Source organism: Rhipicephalus microplus, chromosome 5 (assembly GCF_043290135.1).
Source record: "Rhipicephalus microplus isolate Deutch F79 chromosome 5, USDA_Rmic, whole genome shotgun sequence".
In the NCBI taxonomy this organism is placed as follows: Eukaryota; Metazoa; Arthropoda; class Arachnida; order Ixodida; family Ixodidae; genus Rhipicephalus; species Rhipicephalus microplus.
The window spans coordinates 28,665,775-28,679,705 of NC_134704.1; the positions used below are offsets into that span (position 1 = coordinate 28,665,775).

Genomic DNA, 13,931 nt, shown 5'->3' on the forward strand with positions numbered 1-13,931 from the left:
ATAGTCATTCAATAGCGTTATAGCATACAATCGTTTATACTAAGTAAAAAAACCTCTCTTCTTGAACAAATGTCCTGCAAGACTTTGAAGTAATGTTACAGAAAGGCCAACCTGGTTAGTTGGTGGTTCAGGGCTACGAAACAAGGGCTGCGATAAGGCATGAATGGACATGTGCATGATGACACACTTTGCCTTTGTCTTTTCGTAGAGCTTGTTAAGTCACGCGCTCATAGTATTCCCAAGTAATATATGCTACCATTAAGCTACCATTAAGTTTCTGTCACTGCCTTTGCATCACGGATTCTAGCAGTATCTGGCTGGGTACAGCTAAGGCACACACTGCACTCTCGAAAGTGTCTCGGCACGCTTGGAAGTGCCAAAACAGCGCAAAAATGAAAACAGCATCCAAAATGTCCACTTAAATGCATGAAATTCAATGTATCATCACTTGCGTGTAGTTAATTTTTTTTTTTTCCATGACAAAGAGGAAAATAGCTCCAGAAAAGAGCAATTTGTCAGCCTAAACTCCAGCATTTTATATTAGTGTCTTCAGGCTAATAACACATATTACTATTGGTTTGATCTCAGAAGTTTTTGGAAAGTGGCATGAATACATTGCCAGTACTTCATGTGGTATGTATCAAAGTAGAGTATTTAGTTTAGTGGCAAATTCAATTAGAATTGATCTAGGCAATTATTTTTTTGTAATTACACACATTTAGTAAGACAGGTTTCCACTCCCCAGCCCTCTGCAAAGCTTTGTTACACCACTAGAGGTAAGCTACGTTCTAAACTAAGAATATTCGCACACATCCCTACACACGTCTATTAAAGAAAAAAAAAAAGGAGAGAGAGAGAGAACCTTAAGTGTCGGCCTGGCAATAAGCTTTACCACTTTTTACGAAGACACGAACGGGGTCGTACAGCTATCATACTGGAATGCAGAACAACAACAACAACAACAACAACAACAACAACAAAAAACTACGTTCCGAGACAGCGCTCAGATTGCCTATGGCGCGCGTAAGAAGGGGAACGGAAAGGCTCATTTCTCTGTTAGACGCAACGCGCACTGAAGCTAAAACACTGAATCCAATGCACTAATTGTCTTTTCGTCCTCGTTACAGTGACACACTCGTATTTCCAAGTAACACGAGACGCGCCGTAATGAAACAACGCGAAGCGCGCACGGGATAGTTCAAAACGTGCGGCACGGATACAACAGATGCGACGAAGACGAATGCACGTGTTAACTCCAAGCGCAGCCGGCAACAGAACACCTACCAGTGAGCCGGCTCAACAGCGTACTGGCCCCTCAGTGAAACAAAAATAAAATGCCCCTGCAGGCGTATCAGCGCGCGTGCGTGCAGCGTGCATTTACGCACGCACCACGAAAGAAAAAGTAGATGCCGAGGGCGACGCGACTCCGTCTCTGCATTGCCGATCATTTCTTATCGTGCGTCGAGGGGGGCAAACAAGCCTCTGTCGGCAGAAAGGAGGGGAGCACTTGCCAGGAAAGTTTTCTCGTTGAATGCGTGCCAAGCGGCGGTCGTCAGCGTCGAGAGAGCACCCCCACAGAATCGGTCTCAAACGAGTAGGCGCAAAACGGTACTGCAGTATCACACGAAACAAGTTACAGCGGCCAAGAAATGAGCAAGGGCAAAGTGGGAATTATCGGCAGGCAAGTACCAGAGAACACTTACCACTTGGTACTGAGTGGTCGTTCATTCCTGCGTGGGGCGGTTTCGACCGGTGTAAAAAAAATGTCATTTGCGCCGTTGCGTGGTTGATCCAGGCACTGGTTTAGCGGTAGCCCGAATCAAGTCTCATTCTTTCTTACGTTGCGTATTATGACGCATTAGCGATATCGTGCCTGACAAACAACAATTGCACGTCACACTTCACGCGCAACAACCAACTGCTACCGTGCTGCTGCAATGACTTAATTACCACACGGGACACCTAATGCTGACTCACGTATGCATCTTTATAGTTGAAAGCACGTAAAGCTTTACCACTTGGCCTCAAGATTCCGCCGTATTTCAGCAGAAAACAAGATGCTACGTTGATTGATTGATTGATTTATTTGTGGGGTTTAACGTCCCAAAATCACCATATGACGCCGTAGTGGAGGGCTCCGGAAATTTTGACCACCTGGGGTTCATTAACGTGCACCCAAATCTGAACACACGGGCCTACATTTCCGCCTCCATCGGAAATGCAGCCGCCGCAGCCGGGATTCGATCCCGCGACGTGCGGGTCAGCAGCCGAGTACCTTAGCCACTAGACCACCGCGGCGGGACAAGATGCTACGTTCCCGCGTTGTGCGTAAGTGAAACTAACCTTACCTGTTGCTTCCAGCGGCCTGATCGGCCGAAGCTGGGCTATGCTGTTTGCCGGCGCCGGCTACACGGTGGACCTTTTTGATGTAGACGACAAGAAAGTAGACGAGGCACTCAGCGACATCGAGGATCAACTTGGTAACCTCGAAAAGAAAGGCCTTCTGCGCGGGACCCTCACCTCAAGGCAACAGCACCAGCTTATCAGAAAGTGTTCTACAATGGCCGAGTGCCTCAAAGGCGCCATCCACGTGCAGGCAAGCTTACGTCCAACGCGCGCTGCGTCTTACTAGCATGCACAGGCTTAGCAACTTTCTTGTGGGTTGTGGCATAGTATTAAAGAACATCTACGAAAGTAGGGCACAAGTGCAGTGCTTATGTTCAGGAAACTTGCGCAGGCGGCGGAATAAATGCTGTAGAAAGAAGTTGATGATGATAATGGAAAAGAAAATGGAGCTTAAGCAAGGAACTTCACCAGCTTGTTGTCACATCTTGAACTTTGTGTGCATTCATATATTTAACAGTGACATAATTTTTACAAGGCTAGTCACTGTGCCAATCCATAGTAACCACACACATTGATGTTTGTACCACAACAATGGTCACTACAGCATGAGGCAGCTTTAGAACAGGTTTCATTAAGGTTAATGCTTGTTGCCACAGTGCATGTGTCATAGGCTAACCTCTTGGGTGTATACATTATTTTTCGAGTATAGGCAGTATTATAATGGGGTGTGTACACAAGCTTTGCATTCCATCAGTATTAAAAAGTAACGTGCGTATACCTAAAAGGTTAGTGCACGATGCAAGCACAAATGGCGTGAAATGCAAAACTTGGCGTGACCTATTCCAAATCAGCCATTTGAGAAATATAGGTAAAGCACAAGCTTAATTTAAACACTTGCCCAATCAGATACGCTCAATGAACTAAACTATGACGATGGGATACTCGCTCAGAGAGGCATTTGAAGACCCCAGGAACTCTTTTTCTCTTTGCAGGAATGCGTTTTTGAAAATGTAGAGCTCAAACAGAAGGTTTTTCTGGAAATGGACAAACTTGTGGACGATCACACGGTGCTGTGCAGCTCAACAAGCTGTTTTCCACCTTCAGCATTCACCAAGGAGATGAAGCACAGAAGCCAGGCCATCGTGGGCCATCCGGTATGCCCAGCCCACATTTGATATATCTCTATACTCAACCACAATAGCAGGCAGGAAAAAAGGGAAAGCCAGCAAAAACAGGCACATGATAATGTGAAGCTTGTAGCTATGGAAATTTTGCACTTGCCAGCACCATCAGATTGCTGGATGCTCTATTTCGAGCTTTCAGCATTGTGACAGGGCACGCAAATGCTTTACATTAACAAATCTGTGATGAAGCTGAACTTCATCTCATTGAAACAAAAATAGGTATTCAGTTCAAATATGTAACAGTGGCAAGGGCATGGTGGACCTAGCCATCCAATTACACAAAATTGATTGCAGAGCATACAGCATTTTCTTTCCTCCAGTATTTTTCTCTCCACAGTTTGGTTACGATATACATAGAGCCAGACTAGCCTGACAATGTTGTCAGGTAATGAGCACGAAAAATGGACTTACTATAATATAGAAGCTACTCGGTTCAAATACATAACAGGGGCTAGGATCTTTGCCTCTGATAAAGCCTAGATATTGCGCCATTTCAGGTGAATCCACCTTACTACGTCCCACTGGTCGAAATAGTGCCTGCTCCTTGGACCAGTCCCGATGTTGCCATCAGGACACGAGCTCTCATGAAGGAGATTGGCCAGAAACCAGTACTGCTGAGGAAAGAAGTGGAAGGATTTGTCCTGAATCGAATTCAGTATGCGATTCTAAATGAATGCTGGAGACTCATACAGGCAAGTTGAGATCTCATAGCCTTTCCAGGCATGAATAAGTTCTGTAAAACTGTCAGCCAGCCATCTATAATTTGTGAAAAATAATAGAGAAAATTTTCAAATGTGAGGCTTTGGTTTGAAAGCCAGTGCCACTAAGTGTGTGTTTACAAGTACTGTAGAAGTCCACAAGGTAGTGAAATAGTTATAAGAGAAAAAAGAAGAAAAAAAAACTTGCATTTCAAATGGATGCAGCTCGCTTGGCCTGTCCACTTACGAAGGGCAGCATTTGTAAGCAGCCAAAAATGAAGTACATCACTACCATCACTATATAGTGCAGGGTACATTCTGGACATTCAGCCTTTGCATGTCTGCAAAGAGTCGACATGCTGAAGCCACAACAGCCTGTGATGCAACCTGAAGCTTGCCAATCTATGGTTAATGAAAGTGTCAAATTTTGCTATTGAGTCTAGTTAGCAAACTACAGACTGGCACAATAAATACTGGTAGTGCCACCAATAATTGTTACACTTACAGTACTTTATTACTATGGCTACAAGACCTGAGCAGAGTGATTGAAGTATACACATAGCTCTGGATAATCGGAATTTAGGAAAAAGCAACCAACACCAGTAGCGTCTACAGACTATAAAAAAATATTGATTTATTACACATCCTCCAGACAACAGGATTGAGCATAGATATGATGGGCATTTCAACCATGGTTCCATACGTGAAGAACATGCAACTAGCTTTAGCACAAATTTATGCTGTTTTTGCCATACAATAATCATGATTTATGCTTCACTGCAGACTAGTACCTTTTTCTTTTTTGCGAATAGTGAGAAATTTTAAGAGGGCATACATGCCTATGTTCAAAGGCATTAAAGGGATGGCCAGCCAATTGAAACTGTTTTGCTAATACGAAAAAGTGGGGTAGATTTTGCAAGTAACCCCTAGATTTGTTCTGCACTAATACACCCTGCTAGAAGTAAACAGAGCACACTTTTTCTACAAATTTGCTTGGTTCCAATGCAGGATGGTGTGGTTGACACTGCCGACATGGACACTGTGATGTCTGAAGGACTTGGCATGCGTTACGCATTCCTTGGACCCCTGGAGACTGCACATCTAAATGCCGAGGGTAGGTGGGCTGTACCGCATAGATGAGCACCGAAGTCTTCCAATGAATGCACTTAGGCCCTTGTGATACTTTTGTCCCTGTGAATATTGCAGTTTCTGCAGTACTTTGGTTCTATGGTGAAAAACACACCCCCACTACTTTTATCGTAGATAGTCTAAAGGGACATTAAAGAGCATAAGGATTTTTTGTGAATTAGTAACGGATAATTTTACATTCTCGAGAAACCCCTCTCACCGCGACACAATGCTTCGTAAGCAAGCTTACACGTGTTAAGAAAATAGGGTAAATGCCACCGCAACATTCCCACACCAAACACCGTGACGTCATAAATTTTGAAGGTGTCCACTGAGTTGTGTGTAGCTTCTAATCTATAAAAATAAGCACTTAGTCGTCTGTAAGTGCTACAGACATACTAGCATACAAAGTTTCAGAAAATTTCGAGCTTAAGTTGAGAAAACACGACAAATGTGTTTTTGAAGTTTTTGACATTACGCATGGACATTTGGACATTTAGGGGCAAAATTTTAAAATGAAAGTTTATCCTCAATTTCCTCCGCCAATAAGCATATGGCATTAAGTTCTCAGAGTGCAGTTTGTCAATCTAGACCAAGTCAGTTTCGCTTCAGTGTCCCTTTAAACCTCTCATCATCAGCATAAGATTGAGCTTGTTTCACTTATGGAAAGATAACAGACGGTAAAAGAAAAAAGTTACACACTACAGCTACCACCTCTCTTGCAGCAGTGGCTTAGTGCAACCGTTCCTGTAATGAGCTGCTCGACAAGCCAGTTGTCAGGCAGCTGTCTTTTAGTCCATTTTGCGAAATACAACTTGCATCATAATGTATGGGCACATACTCGCAGGATATTTGCAGAACGTTGACTGCAAATTAGGCAAGTTGAAGTGAAATTTCACTCTAGGTTGCCATTGACAGATGACCTTGATTGCTTGATCAGTGCTTTCAATTCCTTAGTTCAGCTGAAGGGGACAGCTGATGCTCAGGATTAAGTGCTTTTGTCAAAAAACGTTCAGCCGCTGTTGTCGAGGCAATTTGGCTATCGCAAAGGAATGCCGAATAGATTGTCTGCTGTTCCACCCACATTAATTTAGGCAGCAATGGCTCATGTTTACAAACATGCAGCCTTCACTTGTGAGCTTTTTTGTGCTTCCTTGACATAGAGTTGATGTGCTACCAATTTTATTCCAGGGATGTTGGAGTATGCCGACAAGTATGCCAAGGGCATTGTAAAAGTTTCCAAGACCTTTGGTCCAGTGCCCACCTACGACGGTCCAACCCTCACCAAAGTGAACGCAGAGCTACTTCAGAAAGTGCCCCTCAAGGATCTCCAGAAGAGGCGCCAGTGGAGGGATACGAAGCTGGCTGAACTCTCTAAACTTAAGAAGTAGCCCTAAACAGTTCATGCAAAGAGCAGTGCGTCATTGAGCACACACTTGTTAGGAATACCTTAAAAGCCAATAAATAGTCTCAATGGATGTTAAGTATGGTGAAAAGATGCAGGCTTGACATGAAGGTTGGAATGCTCCACTAGTTAGTGCTACCATGCAGACAGCTGTGTAGAACATTGAATCAAGGCTGAACCACATGTGGAGTTTCCTGCCGTTGCATTTCTCAGTGTCGTCACATAAACACTGCCACAGAGGGTAGCCAACGACATGAATAGTGCCGAGGCCAGTGCCAGCCCGACGTCACACGTTGTGGCCAAAGGGAATGATACCACACCTTGCTAAGCAGCAGTGTGCGGTTCATTCCCTTTGGTCACAAGGAGTAACCCAGATTATAAATTTTGTCTTATTTGCAGTTCTGTAGAGCAGAAAAGTCTTAGTGCTGCCGAAAAGTCAATTTTTCTTAGCTTTACTAATAGCGCCGGCGATTAAGGTTACGAAGAACCTCTGAGCTTGAAGTCCCGCATCTTAGAGGCCACGTATTCAGCCAACACACTCCTTTTTGCTAAGCCTTCTGATGAACTTATGGCTCTTAGAAACAGTTCCGAGACATCCCGTGCGCTTGCTGTCGAAGCTTCTGAGGAACAAGCACAATGTTAATACAAGCATTAGTTGAGAACTTCCAGGCGACGACTTAATATATCCAAAGCAGGCAGGAGACATATTGGCAGCAGCAACTATGCTGTTATGTAGCAGAAGTCACTACTAGACACGCACCAATTGGTTCTCCATCCATCGAACCGTTTCCGACACCGTGGATGTCTGGAACATCCTAAAGTGGACGTTACGGTCACCTGTAGCGTCGACAGCGTACAAAATGCTGGTAAAACAAATGTGTCTCGGCCTTTATATATCGATGCATGTTCCTAGTCCTTGTCCCATTGGCATTAAAGAAAACCATGGGCAGGACTCGAAGCTGGGTCAGGGATTGGTGTCATCTGGCATAGACTTTTAGAGCTGCAAAGATATGAGGTGTTTTGGCTGCAGCAAATACCACATATTCTCGCATATAACCCTCCCCTGCATATACCCCGCACCCTCACTTTTCGAGCACTTTTTCCCATTTTTGGTGTGGGTTGTACGCGAGAAAATGCAGTAGTGCTAATGCAGTAACCATTCAATTAGACAGTGTGATGGGGAGAAAAACGACACCAATGCGACAATTTCTATAGACACTTTTTTAATACATGCCAATCCCTTCTCAACGCTTGCCTCCAACTCTGGGTGCCTTCATCTGGACAGGCTTGGCAGCCTTCTGCTTCTGCGCGGCCTTCTGGAGCTGCAACAGAAAGGGGCACTCACCGATCAACTTAGTATTATTGAATCACAATGCCATTTGTTCAAAATACACAGTCCTTTATCAATTTGACCTTGGTGGAACCAACATATTTGATTTAATATGAGTTACCTGAGTGGGAGATAATGCTCTCAGTGCATTAATTGACACCACTGCAAAACTTAGGAATGCTTGCCAAATGTAAATCATATTGTGACAGCACGACTGAAACAATGAACAGTTCGCCTCCATACAGGCGTATACAAGCCATCCGAGAATCCTAGTTCTAAATGGAATAGCAAGAGTTTGCTGTACAATGTATAATGAGGGTGAACATTTATTATTAGAATCCATTAATATTAGCTTCCTAATAATCCAGGACTCTAGTTAGAAGCATAAATGTTAGATTTTAATGAAGCTTGATATCAGCTTCACATGGCCTTAAGGATTTGTGCAATACTGTAGAAAAGTTAAATTAACAGTGAAATTTAGAACACTGGGCTGACTTTAATTCTTTATCTACATAATCGGCCTTTTCCCACTATGCAAGTGCGACATTATAAAAATTGTAATTTCCCTAGTTTTATATGCTGCAACCATATCAGGATAACAAATCACCTCTTAACAAAAGACACTAGATTACTTTTTACCATTTAAAGTTCTATAATGAGCACCCAAAAAGACACTAGATTACTTTTTACCATTTAAAGTTCTATAATGAGCACCCAAATTCAAGCACACGTCTTGCATTTCGTCCCCTTTGACATGTGGCTGTCGTGGCTACATCCTCAAGCTTACCAGCACGAAACCATTTATGCTAACTACCCAGCAGGTAAACATTCCAAAACAACTAAACAATAACCACAGAGAAAGTCACTGCTATAACTGATGCAAAAATAAGCTTGAGTGACCACAAGTGATGGTTACAAAAGGCTGCCTTCTCTGTCAAATAAAACCTAAGTGCACCATGCCACTTACTGTTAGCTTACGCGTTTCTGCAACTGCCAGGAAACTGGAAAACTGAGGCACATAAAACTAGCAGCCTTTTTTTTTTTTGCATTTCCAACAAGTCATGGCACCTGGTATTCCCACTTACAAATGCGGTTGCAGCGCAAGCTCCTATTTAGAAGTCTAGTAAAGCTACCAAAGAAAGCATGATGCTGATTACTGTATATGCCGAGACGGCTATCACGGCTTTCGTAAATATTGCTGAGGCAATGAAAGAAAGCAAGTACTTTGGAGAGTTTCAAACAGCTGCAAAACATGCACCTCCAAATAGTTCTAAAAGAGGTCGTAATCTACCTGCAGCGAAACCAATAGTCTAGAATGTATACTGCATGTTTCCATATCGTGTGCTCTCTCTCTCTCTCTCTAGTTCCTTTCACCACTACGTGGGCATGCTTGTGCATAACCTTCTTTAACGATATGCAAAGGCAGAATGCTACAAAAAAATGTACTAGTTATTCTGACAAGTGCTGGCCATCTAAGACAAAGAATGCTACTCACAGGTGTAGCAGCAGACTTCTTCTGTGCTTTCTGTGCCCTCTGCTTTTCCTTGGCTGCCCTAAAGTGGGAAAGAAGCATGAGAAATGAAACAGCTACTGGATTGTATTTGCTAAAAGATGAATAAAAAATACATCTCCATAATCACAAATGTGGCACTGGCTACAAGATGTTCAGCAACATTGTTCAGAATTCAGACCCATACCAAAACAAACTGCGTTGTTCAGCTGAAACTCATTAAACCAGTAGAAACAAAAGAGAGAGGGGCGGACTACCACAATCACCGGTGAGAGCCGACATTCACACACGGCATTTTCAATGTTCATTTCAATAAAAAGTTTGTAACAATACACCACAGAGGATTTAATAAACAAAAGGGAGGTGAGGGGGTTTATATGCTTACTGCCCAAGCACACTTCACATACATAGAAATTTCCCTACTACACTCACAGAACATGGCTACTATCAATGATTTCAACTGCCACTTTCAAGACATCCTATGCTGCTAATGGGCAAACTGCACCATCCGCCATGAAGGAGAACTATAGTTTTTTTCGATATGTTTTTTTCCTTGCACGGCCTTGATTGTTGAACATGCTTAGAAGTTGTGCGATCGTCTAAGTGGGTAGCAATAGTGGCCACTGCCAGTTGTGGCACATGCGTGTGCTTTCAAAGATCACAGACTTGGGCATTCTGGTGTGCTTGTGGCTCATTTTATTCATTAGCAGCAGCGTGTCAAAGGAAGCTGATTTTTGGCCTGACTTCAATTCCGTGAGCAACAATGATGCAAACCAGCCCTAACATTGGTAAGCTTTGCATTCTGTTTCGGGCCGTCTCATTTCACGTTTCAGCATCAGTTTGATGGGACAAAAACTGACAGCATCGAGAAATGCAAGTGTGACTAGAAAACCAAGCACAAAACAAGAGTTTACTGCAAAGAATGAAACAATAAGCTATGCTTTGCATCCAGGCACTGCTCTGCGGCAATACAGATTTAACTATAATGCTTACAGTAAGAGTCCTGTTCAATAGAAGTTGGATTTTTTTTCCCCAGTAATGCCTTTTATACTTTGGCACAACTCTAGAAAAAGTGACCTTTTCAGGTAAAAAAAAAACCCTCCAACCAATGGCGTCGCAGCCTTTTCTTGACACGCTGCTTTGCAATTCTTCTCATGAGTGTGGCGTGAAGACTCTGCCACTGGGTCACGATGGCACCACTGGGTGGATGGGATCCTTTGATGGCAAAAAGCCTTTTTTTTTTTCTTTTTTGAATGGTATCAGAGCATATAAGGCACTGCATATTGTATAAATTTTGTTATATCTTTCTCTTAGCAGGTAGAAGCTTGCTTTTGCAAACTAATTTTGCACAGAAACCTTGAATCTGGCAATTTATATAGATCGGATAACATACATCTCATTAAAGAGACTTGTATGCATTGATTGCTCATTCATTCTGCTTTTAGTATGTGCACGATAGACTTTCATTAAACGGAACCTGAACATGCACCATTTTACAGGAGTTCCGTTTACTGAAAGATGAACAAGGGCACAGGACACAAGTACGAAACCAATTTGGTAAGAAGCACTAGTTCCATTTAGGCAGCAGTTGTGCAAAAAAGTGCCCCAGTCAACCTTCAGTGGTTCTAACTGATAAGGAGTTCATTTTTTGGGTAGCCCAAGGTCTTCTGACCGTGGATCACATGACTCGTGCCGCACATGCTCTATACTGGTTCTTGGGTTCACATATGTATAGTTCCTTTCAAAAATTAATAGCTGAGAGTTAGTGCTCATGTGTCTATCTTTCTAGTCCTTGTCTTTTGTGTGTGCTAAAAAAAGTTTAAGTACAGCAGTTCCAATTAGGAATTTCATTTACTGAATGTCTACTGTACTACATAAAATAATTGATGATCAATATGTGGGGCTTAACGTCCCAAAACCAACATATGATTATGAGAGACGCCATAGTGGAGGGCTCCGGAAATTTTGACCACCTGGGGTTCTTTAACATGCACCCAAATCTGAGCACACGGGCCTACAGCATTTCCGCCTCCATCAGAAATGCAGCTGCCGCAACAGGGATTCGATCCCGCTGATTACATGAAATACAAGGTGCAATAGTTCCTCCAGAAAAAAAAAAAAAAAAAAAATCTAGTGTAATGAACAGAAAACACATATTTCCCCCTCAATATGCAGAATTAGTGATTTAGTTCAGTACCCAATATCCAGTGACAATCCATAAAATTACTTGTTTGCACATAAAATACTAAGAATTAGTTCACTTAAGTGGCATTTTTTCCTAGCCTCAATAAAACACAATTGACTGTTTTTGGGCTGCACTTAAGAACATCATATGCTTTTGCACAAGCACTTCAGCAAGTCCTACAATCCTTTTTTCAGCTTTCACATGTACATTTTGAAGCTTTTTGTGATACATCAGCATCTAAAGAGTTCAAATCTATAATTTAGTGCAAAGGCTACTCAGATCTACACAAGCTAAAACCTGGTTTTTTAAATGCTACTGTAAATTTTGTTGTACTTCGTAGTCAGACAGTTCTTTCATGGTCCACTGTAGTGGAATTAATTAAAAGCAGCACAAAAATTACTACACAATTTGCCCACTCCTTTTCAGCCAGATGGGACATGAACTCTATATTACATGGCCTTTACAGAATGATAAGAATTTTTTTAGAATCTGGTTCATAGAGTTTAGTGCATGCAATTACTTCACGTTATCGCGTCAGTGTGCATGCCCCAAGCACAAATAATACTTTGGGTTAGCATTTAAACCATCATAGAAAATAGTATGCGTACCAAAGCCACTTCTATATTTGACTGGTTAGCCAGAAATGACATTGTCCCAAGTTGAACACACTTAAGTATGAAAATATCAATATTTCTGCCTGTGCGTGCAAGAAAAATATCCACATTTCTTTGGCAATGCTTTGAGCACAACTCTCTTCAGTTGGAAAATCCACAGACCCCCCCTCCTTTAAGGCATCTGGGCGCAAGTGTGCTTGATAGGAAAAAAGCAACACGCCGGAGACTTGGCTACACAATTCTAAATCTACAATACAGGTTGAGTCTGCCGTTAACTTTGACAGTGTTCTTGATTGTACACATTCAGTGCTCACACCTTCACTGGGAAACACGAATGAATGGAACAGTCCACAAAACATACACAAGATGCTGTCCTTTGGGCTTGCTTGAAATCGCAGTAGAGCCCATTGACAAGGGCGGGAAATAAGCAGGCGCAATCGGTCGCACCACACAGACGCGATCGAAAACTCGGGTCCCACTTGCCAGGCATAAATTGGAAGGCCAGCGTTCGAAACTTACCGGATGGCCTGCTCTCGCTGCGCCTTGCGCACTTCGGGCTTCATGTTCCGCCTAGCCATGATGTCGTTCAGGCTGGCGCCCACGATGGCACGCTGGAACTTGGCCGTGCGCTTGGTACGCCTCTTGGTCGTCTCCTCCTCGATACCCTTCTTGTGCTTGCGCCGGTACAGCACCGTCCACGTCACCTTGCGCGGGTTCCGCTTCATCATGTGAGACGCCTCGCACTTGGAGTTAAGGAAGTGAAACGTCTGAAACAGGCGAGAATAAGACTTACGAGGAATCCCAAGACGGCGGCTCTGCTCGAGAGAGCGGTGTACGAACCAGTGATACCGCAAATAAGAGGCTCTAAACGACCGCATTTAAGTAGAGATGCACAGAACAACGGAGAGAAGGGGGTGCAAGAAAGGTTTCAAAAAAAGGACTACGGATGACAACACGCGCTCGCTGTAGATCATTCGACATTATGCGCGAAGCTGTCGCATGCGCATCACGATTGCGCCCACAGACTCGGGTACAGCCTCAAATGCGGCACAAATGCGACGAAACGAAACGGACATGCATCACTCGTTGATTCCGACTGAAGCGCACTGTTTTCTCAGCACTTGTACAACGTAGCTAAGCGATTTCAGAAAGCATGCCGGTACTCTTCACTCACTTTGCCATCGGTCTTGACCATCCGCTTCCCATGGCCAGGGTATATTTTATACCCGCTGAACGAGCACAATCCGATCCTGAAACGCAAGAAGGCATTCTCATAAGCTGCCACAAATCAATCTCACACTGCGATGGTCTATTAATTAACAATATTTTCAGGATTACAAAAAGTTCTCATTACTCACTTCATCTTCGCTGCTTTGCGGGAACTCAAGAGAACTGTACCGCAGTGACAGCAGCAAGACACTAAATCATTTTTAACGCATACAAATTACTATACTCCAATTTTATAACAGAAAATAATTTGTCAGTTTATTTTGTGCACTTATATAAAAGAAAATTTATGGAAAAACACTTT

The 13,931-nt window shown here is 43.0% G+C and overlaps 2 protein-coding genes across 2 annotated transcripts; one reads left to right on the forward strand and one right to left on the reverse strand.

Annotated features, from left to right (window-relative positions):
• Positions 1 to 1,509: 1,509 nt before the first annotated feature.
• Positions 1,510 to 6,840, forward strand: Had1 (beta Hydroxy acid dehydrogenase 1). The gene is made up of 6 exons (XM_037425941.2): positions 1,510 to 1,681; positions 2,362 to 2,596; positions 3,339 to 3,500; positions 4,028 to 4,222; positions 5,237 to 5,342; positions 6,548 to 6,840. Exons 1-6 carry the CDS (start codon positions 1,650 to 1,652, stop codon positions 6,745 to 6,747), a joined length of 930 nt encoding a protein of 309 aa, XP_037281838.2. The 5' UTR covers positions 1,510 to 1,649; the 3' UTR covers positions 6,748 to 6,840.
• A 1,127-nt stretch (positions 6,841 to 7,967) lies between these two features.
• Positions 7,968 to 13,877, reverse strand: RpL24 (ribosomal protein L24). The gene is made up of 5 exons (XM_037425940.2): positions 13,759 to 13,877; positions 13,575 to 13,650; positions 12,920 to 13,167; positions 9,587 to 9,644; positions 7,968 to 8,083 (listed from the first exon to the last, which is right to left on the reverse strand). The coding sequence occupies exons 1-5, from the start codon at positions 13,761 to 13,763 to the stop codon at positions 8,006 to 8,008; spliced, it is 465 nt and encodes a 154-aa protein (XP_037281837.1). The 5' UTR covers positions 13,764 to 13,877; the 3' UTR covers positions 7,968 to 8,005.
• Between the last annotated feature and the right edge of the window lie 54 nt (positions 13,878 to 13,931).